At 31.7% G+C, this 22,389-nt stretch overlaps 2 protein-coding genes and 1 long non-coding RNA gene across 3 annotated transcripts; all 3 read right to left on the bottom strand.

The window, feature by feature from the left end:
- Positions 1-2,328: 2,328 nt before the first annotated feature.
- On the bottom strand, positions 2,329-5,749 carry LOC143081655 (uncharacterized). The gene is made up of 3 exons (XR_012980008.1): positions 5,541-5,749; positions 3,695-3,919; positions 2,329-2,624 (listed from the first exon to the last, which is right to left on the bottom strand). It is a non-coding gene; the product is annotated as an uncharacterized LOC143081655 (long non-coding RNA).
- Positions 5,750-15,473: 9,724 nt separating this feature from the next.
- LOC143082871 (integrase/recombinase xerD homolog) lies at positions 15,474-18,602 on the bottom strand. Its single transcript, XM_076258840.1, has one exon. It carries the CDS (start codon positions 16,620-16,622, stop codon positions 15,573-15,575), a length of 1,050 nt encoding a protein of 349 aa, XP_076114955.1. The 5' UTR covers positions 16,623-18,602; the 3' UTR covers positions 15,474-15,572.
- LOC143084191 (uncharacterized) lies at positions 17,236-18,168 on the bottom strand. Its single transcript, XM_076260602.1, has one exon. The coding sequence runs from the start codon at positions 18,166-18,168 to the stop codon at positions 17,236-17,238; it is 933 nt and encodes a 310-aa protein (XP_076116717.1).
- Positions 18,603-22,389: the final 3,787 nt, after the last annotated feature.

Consider the following 22,389-nt stretch of genomic DNA (forward strand, 5'->3'; position numbering starts at 1 on the left):
CTTAGGGACAGGCACATACATACAGAGTGTGGTGGAGTTAAAATAAATTAGCGGGATGCCAATCCTCCCCTATCTTTGGACATTGTGTAACAGTACAACATAAGAACATAGAATAATAAATGTGTCAAAACAATTAGGTCACAGAAAAGTCGTCGAATTTATCAGTTAAGAAATTGTGTGAATGACCAACCAAAGTCAGAGACATAGAAAAGGTTAAATTTATATCATCTCTTTGCAATTAATATGTTGCTGTTCCTACTGACAAAGCTTCAAATAATATTGACAAGATATTTCAATGTTTCAATTTTGCGTATGTACTTTGTCAATATACCCTTTTTTCTTTGCTTACATATTTGTTTCTTTATATATTGATTGAAATGGTAATACAATGTTGTACCCCTATTGTTTAGATTTTTACATATTACGTATGTTTGCTTTGTTCACACCTTGTTGTCAATATAATGGTATTTTATGCAATTGTCATACAAGTGAGAGATCAAACTCATTTTCAAACCAGGTTTAATTAATCCATCATTTTCTGAATAAATAAATGACTGTACCTAGTCAGGAATATGACAGTTGTCTTCCATTCCGACTGTTTAACTTGCATGTTTGATGTGTTTAAACTTTTGAATTTGCCAAATTTTAAGGGACTTTCTGTTTTGAATTTTTCTTGGAGTTAAGTATTTTGTTGTTTTACTTTTTATTTAGTTTCTATATGTAGATCGATTTAGAATTTAATTTGATACATTATATTCTCCAGTAGCTCTTAATTGATATGAACATATAAAGGTAAAATACCAATAACACGAGACTGGAACTGTTTCTAGAGAAAATAATGTATCTAACTCAAATTACAGCAGCTCTGTAGATTTGCAATCAAGCGCTAATGTTATATAAAATATATTGGAATACTAGGCTGTTGATACAAAGAGCTAAAATCTAAGTTTATAGATGAAAATATAAACTCTTAAAAAAAGTTTAAATGTAAACTCAAGCGCCGCTGAATTTAAACTGAAAATTATGAAGTCTAGTCCTGCAGATGTAAACTTGAGTAAAAAAGCAGCTTGAATTAGGTACTTTTATATACGTATTATACATTTGTTATGGAGTATGATATGCCTTCCCTTCTAGAGCACCTGGTATCAACCCTAGTTTTGGTTGGGTTAGAATGTTCAGTGTATATTTTCTATGTTGTGTTTTGTGTACCTTTGTTTGTTACCATGCCATTGTCAGTCTATTTTTGGCATAGAAGTTTGAATCTCCTTTAGGTATCGTTCTCTTCTCTTTTATAGTAATAAACAAGTCACATTCAATCTTAGTCTTCAGCAGTGTCTATCTATATAGCTACTTCCGAAGCCCCAAGAAATATACTCCTTATGTACCCTAAATGCAGATTTCAGACTGAATATTCATACCACCTTTTGCGGGACTCGCATATTGTGTTACAATTGTTTTTTCCACAAGGCTGTATTTTTGTGCACGATATTAATTTGTGTCCTGCAATGCGCAAGTTTGTTCACGCTAAATTCTAGTCAGGCCAGGATATTAGTTTACAAGATCCCTCAGTCGCTACCTCTTAATCAAATGATATTAACTTAACTTTACTATTTTTCAGTTTCAAAACAACATTTCACAAATTGTCAATTAATTTTCAGTAAGAACGCTAATGTCCCCAAGACATTTTTTCTTGTTTTTACATAAAACTATGTATGTTTACAATGTATGTTAATTGAAGCATCTCAGTTTTACTACCAAAAGTGCATTTATAATAAATTGCGTCCACTGACCGTGTATCTAAGTAAAAAAAATTCTAACGGACCAATATCAGATATTCACAGTAACCACGTGTTCACGTTTAACCAAAGTTATTCCTTGTCAGAGGTAGGATGAAATATGAACATGATGTATATTGATGGGTTTTAAAAAGTATTATTACAATGATATCTTGTTGATGAAAAATTGACTGTAACATCATTGCCTACATGTTCTCCAGAAGAAGTCTTCAGCTCTTTTTCTTTTAGTTATAGATATAGGCAAAAGTAGTATACCACTGTTCGAATGTCATAAATGGATCGACAGGGAAAAAAAAACCGGGTTACGAACTAAAACTGAGGGAAAAACATCAACTATAAGAGGAAAACAACAGAAACATTTGAAACCAGATGCCACGTCAAGTAGTTTGTTTATTTTTTTTGGGAAAAAGTCAGACACTTCAGACAATTCAGACAATACAGTCTCTACCGTAACATGCGTAAGGCTTGTCGAAATAAACAAATTTTTTGTAAAGATTATATTCAAATGTTTAATTTTGCAATAAAATAACATGATGTATTTAATGAAAATATTTTTCAATATGCTTCAAATCATGCAAATGCATTAAAAAAAAAACTTGTCTGCTTATCCAACCGTTTTGTCTACTACAGCCATGACCTTCACCTCGAGTAAAGCTAAGTTTGATGTATAAACCATTTTCTGTATCCTGACGTAACGGCCATTTATTATCGGACTGCATTCAAAGACCAGGTGGTCTCCTGTCCTGGCTGGTCCTTTGTAAAAATTACACCTCGTCATTTGATTATGTGATGGCCCTGCAGTTATATCTAACTGACGGATAACGTGACCTGAAATATAAATATCCATGCACCTAATTGTGTACAGAAGTATAAATTACCGATAAACATAGAGATTTAAAGACTAACTAAACTAAATCAAACTATCGCGTACACCGCATGGAAATTTTCCATATGTTTTTTGAGATTTTGCTTTTCTTGAAAAAACATATTAAAGGGTGTCAATATAATATAAGTAATTTACAAAACGTGTCAAGAAACACGTTAATATTTGTTCAATAAGTTTAATATGTTTACTCCATCGGCAGTTTCACTTTGAAGAAAATAATTTGACAATTTATTTATCTAATTTCGAATTATCTAATTTCGAAATATTAATTAAGCATTGTTGCCATCAACAATGGCATTTAGAAATAAACTATGTTATGCAATTCTAGCTAGTTTGGAAATTTTGTTATGTTATGCTTCATTGTATTATAAGACATTGACCTTTGGCTCATTATCTAAGTTGGATAACTTTGCTAGATTTTCCCATATTTAGTATGTGTCAATGCTTGATGGTTTCATGATGCAAATACTAGAGCTAAACGATGCCTTTAAACGTGTGTGGAAGCCTTGCAGTCTGACCTAACACCTTTAAACAACATGTAAAATCATTCAGTGTATCCCCATGTCCTTACAAATAAATCAATATATAAGTATTGAGTGCATTCGTAGAGCTGTAGGGTGTCTGCAAAGTCGTGTTTGCGAAAATTACAAATGCAATATACACTCACAAGATTGTATTTCTTTTTTCCAACAACAGTTACTAAAATAACTAAATGAATAGCCCAGAATACAGTAAAATTGTAGTCGAAATATGAAGGTAGCCACTCATATATATATAAAGTATGTATAGAAGTCCGCTGATTAAAATTAATAAAAAAAAAGTTCCGTTTAAGCTTTTTGTGTTGAAAATGTGCCAATACACAGTCATAAATTTCGGCTGTTACGTATACGTAATATATACAAGTAGTAATATCCATATGAGCATACCTTACAGTAGACTTTGTAAAATTTCAGACATTGGCATTCATACCACATCTTTTTTTTATATTTATAAATGTAAACTATCAACTTACCGCAGCAATCTTTCCTTACAAATATTTCAACCTTTCTAATCTTGAAATAATGACCAAGATCAACCTCCCAGTATAGGGACTTGTCATCTTTTGTATCTTTTGTGTGAGAAAACGTATTCAAATTTCCGTCGTTTGCATATCCAGATATATGATTAGTATACTGTGTACTCTGTCGAGATTTTTTTCCTGCTGCAACCTCTTGCAAAACTTAAACATACGGGTTACCTGGAATGAGATAAATGACCAAAATCCAATCTCTACTTTGTGCATCCTAGCTGACTAAAGCTGCCAAAATCATATACACCAATTGTAGACTTTTCCACTTACTATTTGTGATGTACTTTAAATTCTCTTATCTCCTTAGTAACATTGAATATTTTTTTTGGTGTTAGTTTTATGTTAGGCGGCCCATAGAACTTCCCTTTATCACTATATTATTTTTTAAATCCAAACAAAATACATGAACTCTCAGACTGATTTATTTTTAACCTTTATGCCATAAAATATGTTACACGACTGGACACTAGTTAAGATTCAGATGAGATCATATTTTCTTTGTCACCAATGTTATGTGTTGACATTGTGAAACCTTTGGTATAAATCAGTATTAGATCGAATCTATGACGTTATGTAATAATCAATTTCCAAGTGATAGTCAAACTATGAAGTACTTTAACAGATTGATTGAAGAGTTTCGATTTTTTAGCGGCACAATTATCAAGCAAATCCAGGTTGATAACATTTCATGATGAGTAAATTATACTTCATATGTCAAAATGTTGTTTCGGAACTTAACATGCTATCAAACTTGGTACATAAAGTATATGTTTCAATAATAATTTTAGGCCACCTTTGTGTGTCATCTGAATCCGAATCGAATACTCCTTGGTTATCCTAAAGTGTCGCATAATGTGTAATAAAGTAATATTTAGTAAAAGTACTTTGTCCGACCTTTTTTGTGATTAAACTAATGTAATTAAGCACCCCTGTGAGTATTCAATCAATCGACTTCTTTTTAAATAAACAAACTAAATAAGGCTGTTTGTTTACTCGTTGATTTTTTTTTACATTTGTCACTTGGGGGCCTTTTATAGATAACTTTGGGGTTAAGGCCTGTGGTTGAAGGCTGTTCAATCAATGACCTATAGTTGTAAATTTCTGTGTCTATTGGTCTATCGTGTAGAGTTGTCTCAGTAGCAATCACATCACATCTTCTTTTTTTATATTTACTGTCTGATCTTGTTTTACTTCATGAATATTTCTTGTCCGTTCCACCTCTTATCCGCATACTACACTACAGTACCCTGTAGTCATGGTAGTGAAATCGATAAGGTGGCACTGTTCGGTAGTATTTGCATTCCAAAATTTAGGTTGCTCTTTAGTGTACCCTACCGAAGTCAATGTATCTGAACATTGTGATTGGACAAAAAATATAGTATCAATTTAACGCACTTTCCCAAACTGAGGGATGAATCAGGTGTAGAAAAATATGAAATAATTTTACAAACACAAGAAAATAAATTTTTGAGAGTTTTTTTGTGTATTCACTGCATGATAAGATACTTAAAATCACTAGTGGACTTAAACGGTCATGATACACGTTCAAATTCATTTCTAAAAAGTAAAATGAAAGTACGTCGGTTAACTGTGTATGTAAAAATTTTGCAGTGTTAGAAAGTGGTGAAAATTCTAAAAAGGCTATCATTATCCCTTATGGGCCAGGAAATACTACCGGGCCAACTTAATGTACTGGGTTAATGTAGTTATATTATTTAAACATGGTTTTCACCGGATACACACTATCAACATACATTATACAATGATCAAAATATAAACGTATACATACCTTTTGGAAGTCTTTTAGTATTTTTTGTAATATATCAAAATACCTATTCAATGTTTCCGTGTTGGTGTCTAACTTTTTTTCGATTGTGTGCAACTTGTATGAATCATATCCATTTGTAATTGAGAAATTGATTATTAGAAAAAATAATAAAATTTGCATTTTCTCTTAGCTTGCAATTATTACTCAGAATAATATTGCAGAATCAGTGATGCTTTTGTTGTTTTGTTACTTTTTACAACTGATGGATTTTTCGTATGAAATTTAATCACGCAAAATTGTAATTAGTTGTCGTGTCTTTGCGAAATACATGTACATAGTATGTTTACAGAGTGAAATTTCAAAATATCAATAAAGGGACAATATAGTATTTATCATTTATCGCTATTTTATGAAATTGTCCTTTAATCTTAATGACTAATAATTTACTTTCTCAACACAGAAGAGTGATATGAGATATTATCGCTTGAATCTTATAGCTCATGTTCCGTTGTCAATGAAAATATCAACGTAAATTATTATCTTGTCTTTCTTTGTTTCATAGGAGCTGTTTTTGTTTTATCATACACACAAAGCCTCTGTGTGTGCATGCAATATTTGTACCTTATAGTTATTGATACGATTATATAAAGTATGTTCCCTATTGGAATTTTGAAAACAAGGCCTTATAGTTATATTTATTTATGTTCTCTATAACTATGCATTTTAGTTTTATGAGAAATGAAGTATTCATATTCGTTTTACAAGGAATGATATAATTTAAAGAAAACAGATCCTGCAATTATCCCAAATTATTTCCGTATTCCTCGTATTCATTCAAGTTGATGGGTTTCAATTTTCCGGGATGAAGCAATACTATTTTTTGTTATCGTGTTTGTTATGAGTAAGTGATACGAAAAAAGGATTGATATGGTTGGCCTGTCTTGTAATGAGTTCTGAAATTTCGACACTTCCATTTGTTATTTATTTGGTCAATGATCGCTAGCTAATGTTACGAAGGACTAATTTTCCATGGTAATAAATATTTGATTTTTTCCACTATATACAAAACACTTGCATTGTTTTCCTACTATATTCTTTTTGTCAAATTAATTCCATTTTAAAGCGTACATAAATCTTGAATTATCTGATAATAATGATTGACACCAGAAGCTGGTTCATGTTTGAAACCGAGAGCGTATAATTTTAAAGTCGAGAGCGGATAACTGTTTGACACAGCGAGCTGAAAATTGTTTGACATAGAGAGCGGGAACTCACTACTGGTTTGAAACCGAGAACAGATTTATGTTTGACAACGACAACTGATAAAAAGTTGACACTGTGAACGGATAAATGTTTGACACTGCTAACGGATAAATGTTTGACAACAAGGGCATACATGTTTGAAACAGACAACGGATACATGTGTGACACCGAAAGCAGATACACTTTTGATACCGAAAGCGTATAAATGGTTGACATCAAGTGCGAATAAATATGTGACATCGAGAGCGGATAACTGTTTGACACTAGAAGAAGCGGATGCAAGTTTTACACCGAGAACGGACGAATTGTTTTACACAAAAGAAAATAACGCTTTATACATCTGCTGTGTTCGTTTTTTCTGAAGTTAGCATGTTCGCTACTCAGTTCCAAAATTACAAACTTTCTAAAAGACTATTTAACAGTGACATTGTATAAATTACAGAATTAAAATGGCAGAAAAAATGTCTTTGTTTTCGAGATATACATGTAAGCCATATAATAAAAATTGTCGGGAAAGGATTATCTTTTTGTCGTTTAAAGATATGAAAATATACGAAAAAGGAACAAGGATTTTATAGATTGTTCACATATGACATTTCCAACTATAGGTGATCGAGTAATGAGAAAATTAGGGATAAGCCAGGTAATCATGCAACTGCACTAAATGGATTAAACCAGACAAATAAGAATATCTGACAAAAATACAAAAACAAATTAGCTAACATTTATCACCATTAAAAAGAAAGCCGTCAAACCAAACAGGATAAACAGGAGAATTATCGATACTTGTGGAGCTGTACAACCGAAAGGTAAGGGACATTAACAGAATATTAGCAACCAAAACTTTTGTTAAAAGGTCAATCTTGTCTGAGAAAATTGAAGCCTTATTTTCTGAATAATTTCTTAATTCGCCGACTGGTAATGAATACTGGGCTAGTTATAATGTTCACCAATAGTAATGGAAATAATTCATTTTGATTTTAAAATTGGTTAAAAAATTGTGAAGAAGAACACAAAATGCTCCTCCTAATAGAGAAATACTTTAGAATAATAATTTTATTATGAATCGTTTTGAAATTATATTCGTTACTGAACTGAACTTAAAAGTTTAGTGAAGCTCATAATGTACATAACCAATTATAACGCTACATAACAAGTTGGGTTTTGATCGGGAATGAAATCAAAAGGACAATGACAGACTGCGCAAATAAAAAAAAATTATTCACAGTATGATGCATAAACATATGACGATTTGGCAGTATGTACATTACATAAGATTCAGGAGTGAAATCAGGTACTCCTGTAGTGTAATCAGTACCTTGACCACTTGTGATTATGAATCTCGTTGTTAGCAATTATACAGTGAAAAATCTCCTTTTATTTCATACACTTACTTTAATGTAAATATGTCTTAGTGTGACAAAAATTCATATAACAGTCACTGATAAGCCAATATATTCTTTTCTCATTCATTATATCCCAAGTATATTTTAAAATGTTGCAAGTATATGTAGAACAGTTATTCTGTACAATTGTAGTTAGTGGATTATCACTCAAACTGTTAGCGTAATTCTTCAGGTAAATCAAATTCTTTCCTTCAATCTCTTCAAAAAAATAAATGATGAAGGTATGCATGATATTTATCAACATTCTATAATTTTTCGAAAACAACGGAAGCTAATGAATATTCATCAATTGTTGATCATCAAATTAACCAATAATAAAAAAGGAAAAGGAGATAACCCAGTTATAAGGTAGCAGATGCATGGATTGTGAAAAAAGACGGATATTTTGCTCTGTAAGGGGAAACTAAGATATACTGGATACATGTAGTTTAAAAGGATCACAACAAGCTGAAAGTTTTGTTGATACATTTATTTCATTCAAATGAAAAGTCTGATTGTTAGAATTTTTCACACATTTAAATATAAATAAATTTATCAAATTGAAATGACTGTTTCATTTGAAGTGAAGAACTATCGAAATATTCTTATATTAGTAATAATTGGTATTTTGTAAACTGCTATGATATAGCTGATTGAATATTTGAAACAATTTTTTAAATGACATACACAATGCTAAATCTATATTCTACAAAATTCTTGGAAACAACATTTTACAGTAATATCAATCAAATATAAGTTCCAGCTGTTTACTCACAGGCAATGTTACGGCTATTGGAATTTTGCTGAAAATGTATGAATTTATTGTGAAAATAATGTGTATATCAATTTCATAATAGTTCTTAAAAGTACCAGGATTATAATTTAGTACATAAACTCATCATAGATACAAGGACTAAATTTAGTATATACGCCAGACGCGCGTTTCATCTACAAAAGACTCATCAGTGACGCTCGAATCCAAAAAAGTTAAAAAGGCCAAATGAAGTACGAAGTGGAAGAGCATTGAGGACCAAAATTCCTAAAAGTTTTGCCAAATACAGCTAAGGTAATCTATGCCTGAGGTAGAAAAGCCTTAGTATTTAAAAAATTAAAAAAAATTTGTAAACAGTAAATTTATAAATATAACCATATCAATGACAGTTCATGTCAGCACAAAAAGTGCTGCCTACTGGGCTTGTGATACCCTCGGGGAAATAAATCTCCACCAGCAGTGGCATCGACCCAGTGGTTGTAAATAAACTAACCATAGATACCAGGACTACATTTAGTATATACGCCAGACGCGCGTTTCGTCTACATAAGACTCATCTGTGACGCTCATATCAAAATGTTTATAAAGCCAAATAAGTACAAAGTTGAAGAGCATTGAAGATCCAAATTTCCCAAAAAGTTGTGCCAACATACGGCTAAGGTAATCTATGCCTGGGATAAGACATACCTTCATCATTTATTTTTTACAGAGAGTAAAGGGGCGGATAAGATATTCCTGAAAGGGTCAATTAATCAAACGCTTTGGGGGAAAGTACCACCAACAGTCACTCGCTATTATAATTTTACAAAAGTTGTATTCTGTTTTATAATTACGTAAAATATTTTAAAATATGTTTTTTCTATAAGTGTTTATTAGCTTATTATGAACAGTCATATAAAATTTTGTCACACTAAGTTAATATTTACAAATTAAGGTAGTGTATAAACTAACCGAAGATTTTTTTAGTATAACATATGTATGTCACTTGAAAATTTAATGGTAACTCATTGTTTTTATCAATTTCTTTCTCAAATTTAGTGTTTTCTTTATTGATGACTCTACCAAATCAGTGTTGCATTTTTCTAATAATTTGGCCTCTCGTGCTTCACTGAAAAAACATGTATTGTCAAAATATGCATTGCGGGCAGTAAATTTGTACATTTAATGTTAAAAGTAGAATACTGAATGCTTCTGTCACTGTACAATTGTTAACAACGAAATACACAATCAGTGTCAATAGTGTTGAAGTAACTAATAACACTGCAGGAAAATTTCACTAATGATTGTTATGTAATGTCATGCTGCTTAATCTTCATATGTTTATACACCAAACTGTAAAATGTTGTTTGTTCTTTTTTGTTTGTTTTTGGAGTTGCGCAGTCTGTCGTCGTCCTTCCATTTTTCTTCCCATCTCCGAATCCAATTTGTTTAATTCCTTTTTTAATTGGTAATGTACTTGTTCAATTAAACTTTCAAAATACATTGATGCATCATTTTTTAACAACTTTAATTGTGAATTAATTTTAAAGTGTCTCTTAATTCTAGGAGGGACAATTTGTGTTTAATGATAGTTTTTCTTTTACATTTATTTTAATCAAATTAAAGGAATCTATATGAAAAAAGTAGAATCAAATGGAAAACTTAAAAGCTCAAACAAATCAAACGATGGACAATAACTGTTATATGCCTTACTTGGTACAGGCATTTATTATGTAGAAAATGATGGATTGAATCTTGTGTTATAGCTAGTTTAACCTCTGCTTGTATGACAGTCGAATAAAATTCAAGAATTATTCCCATGACTACTGTTGAAATGTATAACTAGCCCAATATTCATTAACAACTTTAAAATTTCTGAATAATTAAGAAATTATTCAGAAAATGACGTTTAAATTTTCTCAGACATTAGGTTTCGTCTGCTAGTATTCTTTTAATGTTCTTTTCGTTTGTACAACTCCCCAAATATTTATCGGTTCATGTTTTGATTTTCGGCAATTTTATTATAATGAGTATAAATTTTCGATCCTCTTTTTTATGAATTTTTGTGAGATGTTCGAATTGCTCTGCTTTAATAACTTTGATAACTTTTTAGACCGCCACTGCAGGTGGACGTTTCGTTCCCGAGGGTATCACCAGCCCAGTAGTCATCACTTCGGTGTTGACATGAATATCAATTATAGTGTCATTTTTATACATTTCCTGTTTACAAAACTTTGAATTTTTCGAAAAACTAAGGATTTTCTTATCATGAACTATATGTTTTTTTGCTTATCATTTACACATGTAAGTATAATGTTAGAACTTTAACTGTAACATGATCTAGTGGATAGTTGTTTTATAGGATACTTAATAGTAGCATAGGAAGAAGAAAAATAACAGTAAAAAAAGAAAACAAAATTTATAAATTCCATTCTCTTATTCTCTTTTTGTAAAAATATAATCTGTTTACTCAATAAAACAATACGAGCGTAAATGACTGTATATATAAAATACATTCGCAAATGAAATATTATGCATAAATAAGAGAAAATAAATTATAGGATTTAGTACAACAAAAGGTCTAATATGAGAGCACATAGTCATAAAAAATAAATAAACGATATTGGAATATCAAATCAAACATAAATGTATGCTGTCGACTGAAATCATCAATATATTTAATAGTCCGCTTCAACTATAAAAAATCAAAAAAAAAAATCCTGATCAATTAAAAGAAACTTCACTCGTTAATAGAATGAGTGTTAAAAAGGTATAATATATCGGTACTTGTTGACTCAAGTAAATCTTTTGTATGTTTTAGATTTCATATACAATGTACGATGGACGCATCTGACAGAGTACCCTTCTTAAAAATATTTTTATTGCCTTTTTTAACAAATAACAAAGAATTTTAAACATTTGCTACACGTCCTATTAAAAAGACTATATCACAAGGAATTGATTGGCTATTTTTGAAAAGCTAAGTGCTAAATTTACATCAACACTTTTTCATCATGTTCCTATGAACAATACAAATAGAACAGGATTATCACAGTATCCAACGAAATAAATAGATAAAGGCAACAGTAGTATACCGCTGTTCAAAACTCATAAATCCATGGACAAAAAACAAAATCGGGGTAACAAACCAAAACCGAGCGAAACGCATTAAATATAAGAGGAGAACAACGACACAACATCGAAACGCAACACACACAGAAACAGACCAATCATCAGACAAAACACCACGAGAATAACAAATGTAACATGAAAACCAAATACACGCTTAAATAGGTCATACTCTATTAACAGAAACCCATTATATTCTGGTTGAAGTTAAAAAAAGACACAAAAAAACAACAATAGAATAAACCTTATGAAATAAAATTTCTTTTAAGTCAGGAACGATTTAGTGTAACACTTGAACTCGTGATCCTTCTGTGCCATATATGGTCAGTCTTGGATTTGATTGGCATTGGTCTCTACCATTATTACTTTTGAAGTATAGTGTTGTTATTTGTCTTCTTTTTTACTTTCATGGACGAACGGACGAACAGACGGACGGACAGACGGACGAACATACCAGAAAACATAATGCCCATAAATGGGGCGTAAAAAGTAAAAGACATTGCGTTACTCATCTCTTCAACAATTTAATGAATTTCTCAAAGTGAGGCGAAAGATACCAACAGAATATTCAAATTCATTATTCCAAAACAATCTGACAATTATTGAATTGTTTTATTAACTGAAATTATCCATTTTGAAATCAATATTTCAAATTTAACAAATCCATCGTTACTTAAGAATAAGTGGTATATTTTCAAGGTTACAAAATGACGAAAAGATTGATTTATAATTATATGAGTAATCATTGTAAATCATATGCACGACATGTTTCTTTTAATATTTAATTTTAACTTGTATGGAAATTGTAGACGTTGTTTTGACAGTTTTATATAATTTTCAATGAAATATGTTAATTTGTGGTTTATAATGTTATCTCTGTACTTTTTGTAGAATTGCGGAATTACATTGGTCTTTTTTCAATTTGATAATCATTTCCACGAAAATGTTTCTATTTTTTTCTTTTTCTTCTAAACTTCAATGGATTAAACAATTAAACTTATATAGCTTATTATATCCGTCATGCCTATCATAATAAACTCACATTACCATTCATATAATGAAACATTCAAATACATTTGACTTGCTTTGAGTTTTTCTTTTCGCTTTATTAATGAATTCTGCATTCTCTAGATTGAAGACATAATATTCAATGTTATAAAGGAAACGTTCCTGTGACATCAGCAACTCAAATATGATATAAAGTTTTAATAGTTGTAATCTGGTTTTTTTCTGTTTGTCCGTTCGTCCGTTCGTCCCGCTTCAGGTTAAAGTTTTTGGTCGAGGTAGTTTTTGATGAAGTTGAAGTCCAATCAACTTGAAACTTGGTATACATGTCCCCTATGATGTGATCTTTCTAATTTCAATACCAAAAAAATTTCACGGTCCACTGAACATTTTAAATGATAGTGTGGATGGGGCATCCGTGTACTGGGGACACATTCTTGGTTTTTTTAATTTTTTTTATCTTGATCTAACTTTTAATGAGTCAAATTTGAACAGTTATTTTTTTTTCAATTTTTATTTATTCAAATTTCAGTCCGGCTCTTCCATAATAAGGTAATAATCTTCCTGTACAACGCTTTATCTTGTTACACTAAACTAGGGAAGAACACATTTCGATTTAATAATTACGTAATTAGAAACTATATAATAGGTCACCATCAGTGGTATAAACCAAGTGTTTTAAAATGAAAACAACCCATAATTCTCATTGAACTCTGTGGATGCATTCTGATAAATAAAAGTCTAGAGTCTTTATCATATTGCTTAGAGTGCAAAGTTGAATAGACTTATTGTATATAGAATACCATCAGGACTTTACATATTTTTTTTTATAATAAACTAAATTCATATTATAGAGGAGTATACATTTGCGATGATTACAACTACCATGGTGCATTTAAAAATGTTTAATATGTGTTTAATTTGTATAAAAAAAACGAGATGAAACAAGTTCTGAGGATATAGTTGTTAGTTTATATTGAGTTATCCTTCTTTCAATGTTCACAGAAATTGGGAAAACATGTTTTTGATACGAACCATTAAAAGTATTCATTCACAATCAACAATTCAATATATACTATATCACCAGGAAACAATCGCCTATTAATGTAAAACAAAATGGAAAATATACATCAAAACCTTTGCTTTTAGCATGTTCATTTAACAAAACGCAAAACACGAAAAAAGACAATTTCAACACAACCCAATAAAATAAATTCAACGATCTCTATTGACACTCTGATAGGACATATTGACAAAACAACAGACAAAAATAACATTAAAAAACTACTCTCGCTTGTCCACATGTAATCTTGTCATCTTTTGTTCATTTCTGTGCGATATTGAATTTGGTTTAACTCCTCATTTTCAGTCAAAAATGACTGTACCAATTCATTCGCCAGTTGTTCCCCTGATGACCATTTCCTAAAAGATTAGCTAGTATCAATGGACATTTATTATTTTATAATATTTGTATCAGTTTAAAACATTTTTATTTCCTAAATAAGCTCGCTTATGTTTTTGGGAAATTTGGAGGATCTTGAAACTTTCATATTTTTAGTTTTGTTGCTAATTTTTTCCTCCTTGAATTGTCATGTTACTTTAAATAATTTAATGTCAATATATTTTGCTAGGTACTTACATTACTATTACCAATGTTATTTCAACTGATCGGGCGGAGCTTACGTTTTAATTGGAATAAGGACAGTCTATTTGAAGATGTGTGTGATAAGGATGATTGCCGTTATAATTATAACTGATTTCTAATCACATAGCAGTGTCATTAAAGGAATTTACAAAACAATGACTGGACACTTCATTGATGAGTTTATCCTAAAACACCTTTCTATATATAAATGGACTGGTTTATTGTGAGCGAATCGGTTAAACTTCACCCAGTCAAGTGAAACAAAATGAGTAAAATAATCACAATTAAATTTATAAATGCTAGAAAAAGTCAATCTAGAACCCAATATTTGATTGTTATTACACAGAACCAGAATTGCAACTGCTGATGTATAAAACCGCCAATAAAAAATGGAAACGATTGGAGTATTTTTAAGTACCTTGTACATTTTTCATGTTGGAGTCGTTGGATTATCACAATTTGTTTTTTGAAATTCTGTTTCTAAACCGTATTATGATCACCAAGCAGTAATTTCCATCTTTAACATCATTATTCCGCCTTGGTACACAAACTTATGTCATATACAAAGGGATGTTTTAGCTAAAGATGCATGCATGTCTAACATTTGATGATCTCCAACTTATAATATCACTATTAGTTTTAACTATTAATATCAATCTGCACATAAGGTAATCATGATATCAATAAACAGTAATTATATACAATTATGTTCTTGTTCGTCAACTCAAACGAACATAAAATATTTATAAATAAAAAACCAAACACTATTTGGGATATCAGCTCGCCTGGACAGTACAGTTAAGCATCGAATGAAAACAAAGAAAGGGAACAGATACTAGTTATATTACAGCAATAATTATATCTATAAAATAGTCTTATATACCCAATTTTTTAGATACATGTACTGACAATCTATTATCTATACTTTCTTTTATATAACCATCTTTAGCATTTTCGCTTTTCCACCGCCCATGCTTTTTAAATAGACGATCTTTAACTCCTGCTGCTGCTGCAGCGGTTGCTCCACCTGAACGTAAACTGTGAAGACCAAACTGGTTTTTATCTAAACCGATGGTTTCTAATGCATTCAACAATACTTCTCTAGCTCTAGTGTATGAAAGTGGTAAATTTTTCCTTAACTTATAAGTATCACTTTTACTACAATAACTTAAAGACCTGAATATAAATTCGTCAGAATTTTCTGATATTTTAGCTAACTTCATATAATGTTCTAACATAGCCACTGGACAAGTATTATTTCCAGTTTTAGAAATAACTACATCACGACCTTCCCTATAAACATCAGTTTTGCTCTGTTCTAAAAATAGCTTAACATGAGTAGGAAAAAAGGTTACATTAGATCTTTTCAAATTAGCTAATTCAGAGAATCGTAAAAATCCTGCATAACTTAATAAGCACATGCATGCAATGCGTACATCTTTAAGATTATTACAATTTTTACCATATAAATGAACAATTTTTGATAAAATGTTAGCTGTAATAGGCTCCTTTTTGTTAATTTTGTGTCCAATTTTTCTGTATGCCCCTTCACGAACAGAAGTAACCAAGTCGGAACTGCAAGGGTTCGGAAAACCGGCCAGCTTGTGTGCCCAAGAAATCGCATATACAGCCTCATCTATTTTACTTGTAGAATTGAATGTTTCTGATATATGAACTAAGTATAATGCAATATGTACAGTAGAAGCTGGTAATGAAGAAAAGTAATGTAATTTTGACCACTTACACCATGAGTTGAATCCATATGTGTACTTCTTTCTAGTGCTGTCCGCCCTCGACGATAAAACATAATCTGGAAGCTTCTGTACAAGATGATCAGGCATACTAGGATGAATATCGCTGGACAGCCATGATTGCCATATCCCAACGTTGAAAATGTCTGTAAAATGTGTTAACATTATAAACATTAATAAGCTCAAAACATAATATATATTTTTAAATTAGCATGACCATACTTCACATTAAAACAGAAGTCTTGTCCCATACATTTGACCTTGTCAACTATAATTTTTCTATACTTGACCTTGTCACCACCAATATATTATTATTAAAATCATTAATACACGTGACCATGTCAACTATTTTCTATATGACCGTGTCACCGCTACCCAGTAACATCTAACATAACCGCCAAAACTGGTGTTATGAATTGTTCTTGAGCAAATATAGAACTTGGGTTCGACCCTCTTACAAAGATACCTTCTGTATCTATAAATTCAATTACATCTGTAACATGTACCTGGTAATCTAAGTTTTTATCAAAAAGCTTAGTCCAATAGGCTGCCGATTTCCATTTAGGAACAATCAAGGTTCCTTTAGCCTTACAGTAAATCAAGTGTTTGATACACCGAATAACCGAATAAACAGGTGGTACCAACCAATTATTCTCATTTGACCAATCTTGTGTAAAAGCATCTACAGCTATTGCACACGGGTTCCAAAACAGAGAATTGTATCTACACACTTTTGCATTCTGAGAATTAGCAAACCTGTCTATTGTGTAAGGACCCCATAAATCATTCATAAATTGAAAAAACTCATTTGATACTCCCCAGTCCTCGTAATCAACCATTCTGCTGATGTAATTTGTGAATTTTGTGATCTAGGAATCCATTGAATGTCAATGGAAATACATTTTTGAATACAGACCGAAAATATCGACAAAGCTAAAATTTGTAGTTTCTCATTCATACTACCAGCTTTTACAATTTTAACACAGTTCTGATTATCTGTGTACCATTTCAGCGTTTTGCCTTCAAAAACATTTTTGAAAGATATCAAGGCTAGCTCTATAGCCTTCAACTCCCTCCATGTCGAACTTTCTTGAGCTTCAGAAAAATCCCACGTTTCATGAAAAATCTTCTTGTCAAGTTCTACTGAATACGCACCTGCCCCTTTACCACTGGCGTCAGAGTAAATTACAACATGTGACTTTGAGTAATGACCCAACAACTTAATGTTTAAACTATTTATGTTTTTAAACCAAAAATGCAGTTCTGATAAGACTTTGTACGGACATGGAAATAACAGCCATTTGTCCCATTCTGTTCTACACTCTATTGCCATATAACAAAATTTTGTCATAATTCTAGCTACATTGCCAATGACTGGAGCCATGGAAATAATTTTACCTACAACCTGAGCTAATGTCCTAGCAGTTATATTAGGAAATCTTCCAATAACTGATACAAGTGATACACGCAAATCATTTACACGTCTGTCTGGGATAACGAGACTAAAATCGCTAGCATTCCAAACAATACCAAGCCATTCTAATGACTGTACAGGGGAAAAAATTGACTTTCCTTCATTTATAAGAAAACCGGCGTCTTCTAAAGATTTCTTAACAAAATTTGAATCTTCTATACACTTAGATTTATCTGTACACATACCAAAACCATCATCAAGGTACAATACAACATCTATACCGTTTTCACGCCAATATTTTACCATAGGTCTCAGACATTTTGTAAATATATATGGGCCCGTACATATACCAAATACTAAAACTGTAAAACAATAAAATCTATTGTTCCATCTGAAACCTAAAAAGGTTTGTTGCTGCGGACAAATGTCCAAATGAAAATATCCAGAACTTAAATCAAATTTATACATGTACGAATCTCTCTGAAAATACTGAACTGCTATCTTTCAATCTTCAAATTTTATTTTGTCTTTTTTGATTGATTTATTTAAAACAGATAAGTCAAGAATAAGCCGTTTTTTGCCAGATTTTTGAATCGCTACGCTTAAGGGATTGACAACATGAGGTTGAAATGGTACTTCAACAACACAACCTGTAGAAACTAACTCAGAAACAGTCTGATTGACAAATGATTCGTTCATCACTGCCGATTTGTTATTCTTAAGAAACATTTTTACCGGCGGGTCAATAAATGGAATAACCGTTACTTATTGTGTCAATAACAAAGGAATTTGCTCCAATACTTTCCCAAAATTTTACATGCTTGGCTAACCTTCCTTTAACACCCGTAAATGACATGAAATTATGACTAATTTCTTCAAAATAATGAATTTGAGTTAGGAAATTATCTAATTCATACTGTGAATCATATTCACATTCAAAACAATCTATATCAGTAAAATTATACTTATCATTTACATTTCTGGGTGCATCTGCAGATTTACTTGTGATTGGCAACTCCAGACGATCCGGCACCAACGGATCCAGATTTGAGGGGGCAATTTTTTCTCCAATGCCCGAACTGCTTACAAAGAAGCACAGGTCCCACTGGCACGGCTCACGTCGTGCGGCGCTGTTACGAAAGGGCTGCCTCTGAAACTGTTGATTGTAGGTAGGATTAGCATAGGTTTCTGCTGGTGGCAATCTGGGTTTGTTGGAATACGGAGCGGGACGCCCTTTTGTCTTGTCTTTCATCGTGCGCATAGCTCGACTCTCCGCCTGGCGAATTTTCTTCTCATCTTCACTGTCAGAAGCAATATCATTGGCCTCATACTCACGGACGGTTGACCATCCTGCCGGTGAAGAATCAGCAATCCGTATAAGCTTATTACGGCCTTTAACTTTATCCAGCAAATCCAGAACAACACGAATACTCTGTGCCTCTGTTGATGGTATTGACTTGTAGAGCTTATTGAGATCATTCACAATTTCTTCGTTAAACTTAAATTGAATTCGGTTTCCTTCGTGCTTGAACTTGATAGAGACTTCCTCTTTTATCTTCTTGGACATCGCGTCCTGTTCACGTACCAACTTGGATTCAAGGCTATCCATTTTCCCGTCCATGTACATCTTGAATAGAGAGAACGTGTCATGTAAGTCCCTATCAGATGATGATCTGTTTGCACCATTCACTGCTTTTATCAGGTAACGAGTCGTCTTGTAGAAGTAAACTTTCTTCTGTATGTTCGGCAATATTGAAGAAAATGACCAGACTGAACTGTCCGAAATGCAAGCGTCGAATGACACATAATTACACACAGATTTACCGTTACAATTCTTCCCGCTTATATTAGCTCGTGAAATACTTATTACTTTAGAGTATACCTTAAACAGGTATATCTAGTCATGTGACAAATGTCACAACAAATACACGTGTTCTTTATAACATTGATAAATACATGTCAACTTGAAGCTAACTAAACATGGATGCATGCATGGCTTACTTTACATTGGAAGGTTAGAAAATAAATATATTCACGAATGAATTCCATAAATAGAATTTATTTTATATGAAAAAAAGACGTGCTGCGTTGGATACAAAATCGACAGTATGCAGATGAATATCAATACATCTGTTAACTTATTTCGGGTTGAAAAAATCCTTTATGCTAAGTCTGTTACTATTTGAAAATTGTGTTAGAAGAACCCTACAACACAAATTAAAATTCATCTTTTATTTAGTAGTTGAATGTTCCAAACTAATCAAAGTTTTATAAATGTACATGAGTGTTTGCGTTTCCTTAAGGTCGATTTCTGTAAGACGCAGCTCACAAGTGAAAAAATATAAAATGACATGGAATACTATGACCAATATCAAATTTGAGGACTGTTTCACATGACTCTCACAAAAAGCAGAATGGCAAGCAGTAAGCACAACTGAAGTATCAAATTTGGTGTTAAAGTTTGATTCTTACCAAATCCTTACTATGGATTACTATGTCTATGTCAAGTTCAATGGTATAGATCCGATAACGATAGATGACATCATCTGTTATATAGAGGGTCGTAGATTTAAAGGACAATGCTTTTATCTCTGAATTCTTAATGAGATCCTATGCAAGTCTTCCTTAAACGTTTACAAGAACAAGTCAATAAGAAAAGGAGCAAATTAACTTTGGATTCAAATAAGAATGCCGACAGTCACAATATGTTCATCAAACCTAAATGTATAGTTTTGTCAGTAAAAATAACATGCATCTTCAACAAGTATCTTTTAGATAAACAAAATGCCCTTTCCATCCCGTCATTCTGTTATTGTGCTATGATACTTTTGTATTCTTGTCTTTCATTTAGCTTATGTGCTTTGTCTATTTGCCATTTTGAGTTTCTTTGTTACACATTTGTATGTTTTTATAGTGATAAAGATTATTACACAATGATGACTGTTGTACCCCTGTTCTGACTTTTTACCTATTATGTCTGTTTGTTTTTGGTCACACATCGTTATCAATATAAAGGGATTTCATGCGGATGTCATGCACGCGAGAGGTTTAGATAGCTATACAATCAGGTTTAATATATCTTTTTCTACATAAGGAAATGCCTGTATCAAGTTGTTATCCGTTCGTTTGATTTTTGAGCTTTTCATTTTGCCATTTGATTAGGGATGAGGGAGAGATGTAGGATTCCGCTAGGTCCCCACAAGCAAATATAATAAGCAGTATAACTCCCTTGAGGTTTAGAAATAAACAACAGACTGTTATGCGGGAAACTATTATGATAAAAGGAAAATCAGACCAAACTCAGAGTTTTAGATTAAAATTGATATAATAGTGAAAAAACAAACAAATTGGGAACATAAAGCAGAGATAACACTAAAAACCACAAATTAACAATGTTAAAATTGACATAATAATGAAAAAACAAACAAATTGGGAACAGAAAGCAGAGATAACACTAAAAACCACAAATTAACAATGTTTCATTAAAAAGTAATTAAACTGTCAAAACAACGCCTACAATTTGCAAAAAATAAAGGAAACATGTCGTGAATACAATGATGACATGATGATTACTTATATAATTATAAATCCATCAATTCTTCATGGTGTAACATTAGAGACCGACATGGGAAACGCTTTTCCTTATAAAAAAATATCAAAGATTCCACCGGTTCGCAAGTGACAACGAATTTCTTAGATTTAAAATATTGTGATTTTGCTCGCCTTATTTCAAAATGGTCATTAGTAGAAGATAGTACACAAGGTCAAAAACTATAAGTAATATGATAAGCTTAAAAAATTCCAGAATAATAAATTGTTAATTGATTGAATTATTCACGATCTGTAACTTTTATGCACATCAAGACTAGTGTCCTCTTCCCCAACGTAGCATTGCCTTATTCTTGCAATATTTTAACCGTCTTTTCGATAAGCTATTAATCTTCCTGTACACCACGTAAACTTGTGGCATTAAACTCGGTCAGAACGTTTTAATCCAATAATTACGCAATTAAGAACTTCAGATTTCCATCATAATTTATCTTTTAAATTATGTCAGTACCAAAACACCTGACAACTGGGAGGGTGATAATTAGTGAATCTATAAAATGCATTTTGTAACTTAACCTCTTTAATCATTCAATGTTACAATGTATCAAAATAAATCTTCTTCAACTTCCTCGATTCCAGTTTGTTTGCAAAAACTATAAGTATTACTTCGCTTAATAGAACTATATTTTACTCAGATGGAATGAAATAATAGTTTCCATCTTTTCATTGACGTAGAGTGCTAAGTTGTTGTTAAGAAATGATATAAAATGCATTTTAACTGGTTCATTCAATGTTTCAGTATATATCGAAATAAATCTCCTTCAACTTCCTCCTTTTCAGTTTGTTTGCAAAAAACTGTAAGTATAAATTCGCTTAATAGAACTATATGTTACTCAGATGAAAAGAATTAATATCTTTTCCTTGACGTATAGTGCTAAGATTGTTGTTAAGAAATTATTTTGTTTTGGTTCAATGTTT

This window comes from Mytilus galloprovincialis, chromosome 7, assembly GCF_965363235.1.
Source record: "Mytilus galloprovincialis chromosome 7, xbMytGall1.hap1.1, whole genome shotgun sequence".
Classification (NCBI taxonomy): Eukaryota; Metazoa; Mollusca; class Bivalvia; order Mytilida; family Mytilidae; genus Mytilus; species Mytilus galloprovincialis.

Bases quoted from the DNA above. Each gene is read 5' to 3' on its own strand.
- LOC143082871 (XM_076258840.1), bottom strand. From the start codon at position 16,622: ATGTTTATAATGTTAACACATTTTACAGACATTTTCAACGTTGGGATA.
- LOC143084191 (XM_076260602.1), bottom strand. From the start codon at position 18,168: ATGGTAAAATATTGGCGTGAAAACGGTATAGATGTTGTATTGTACCTT.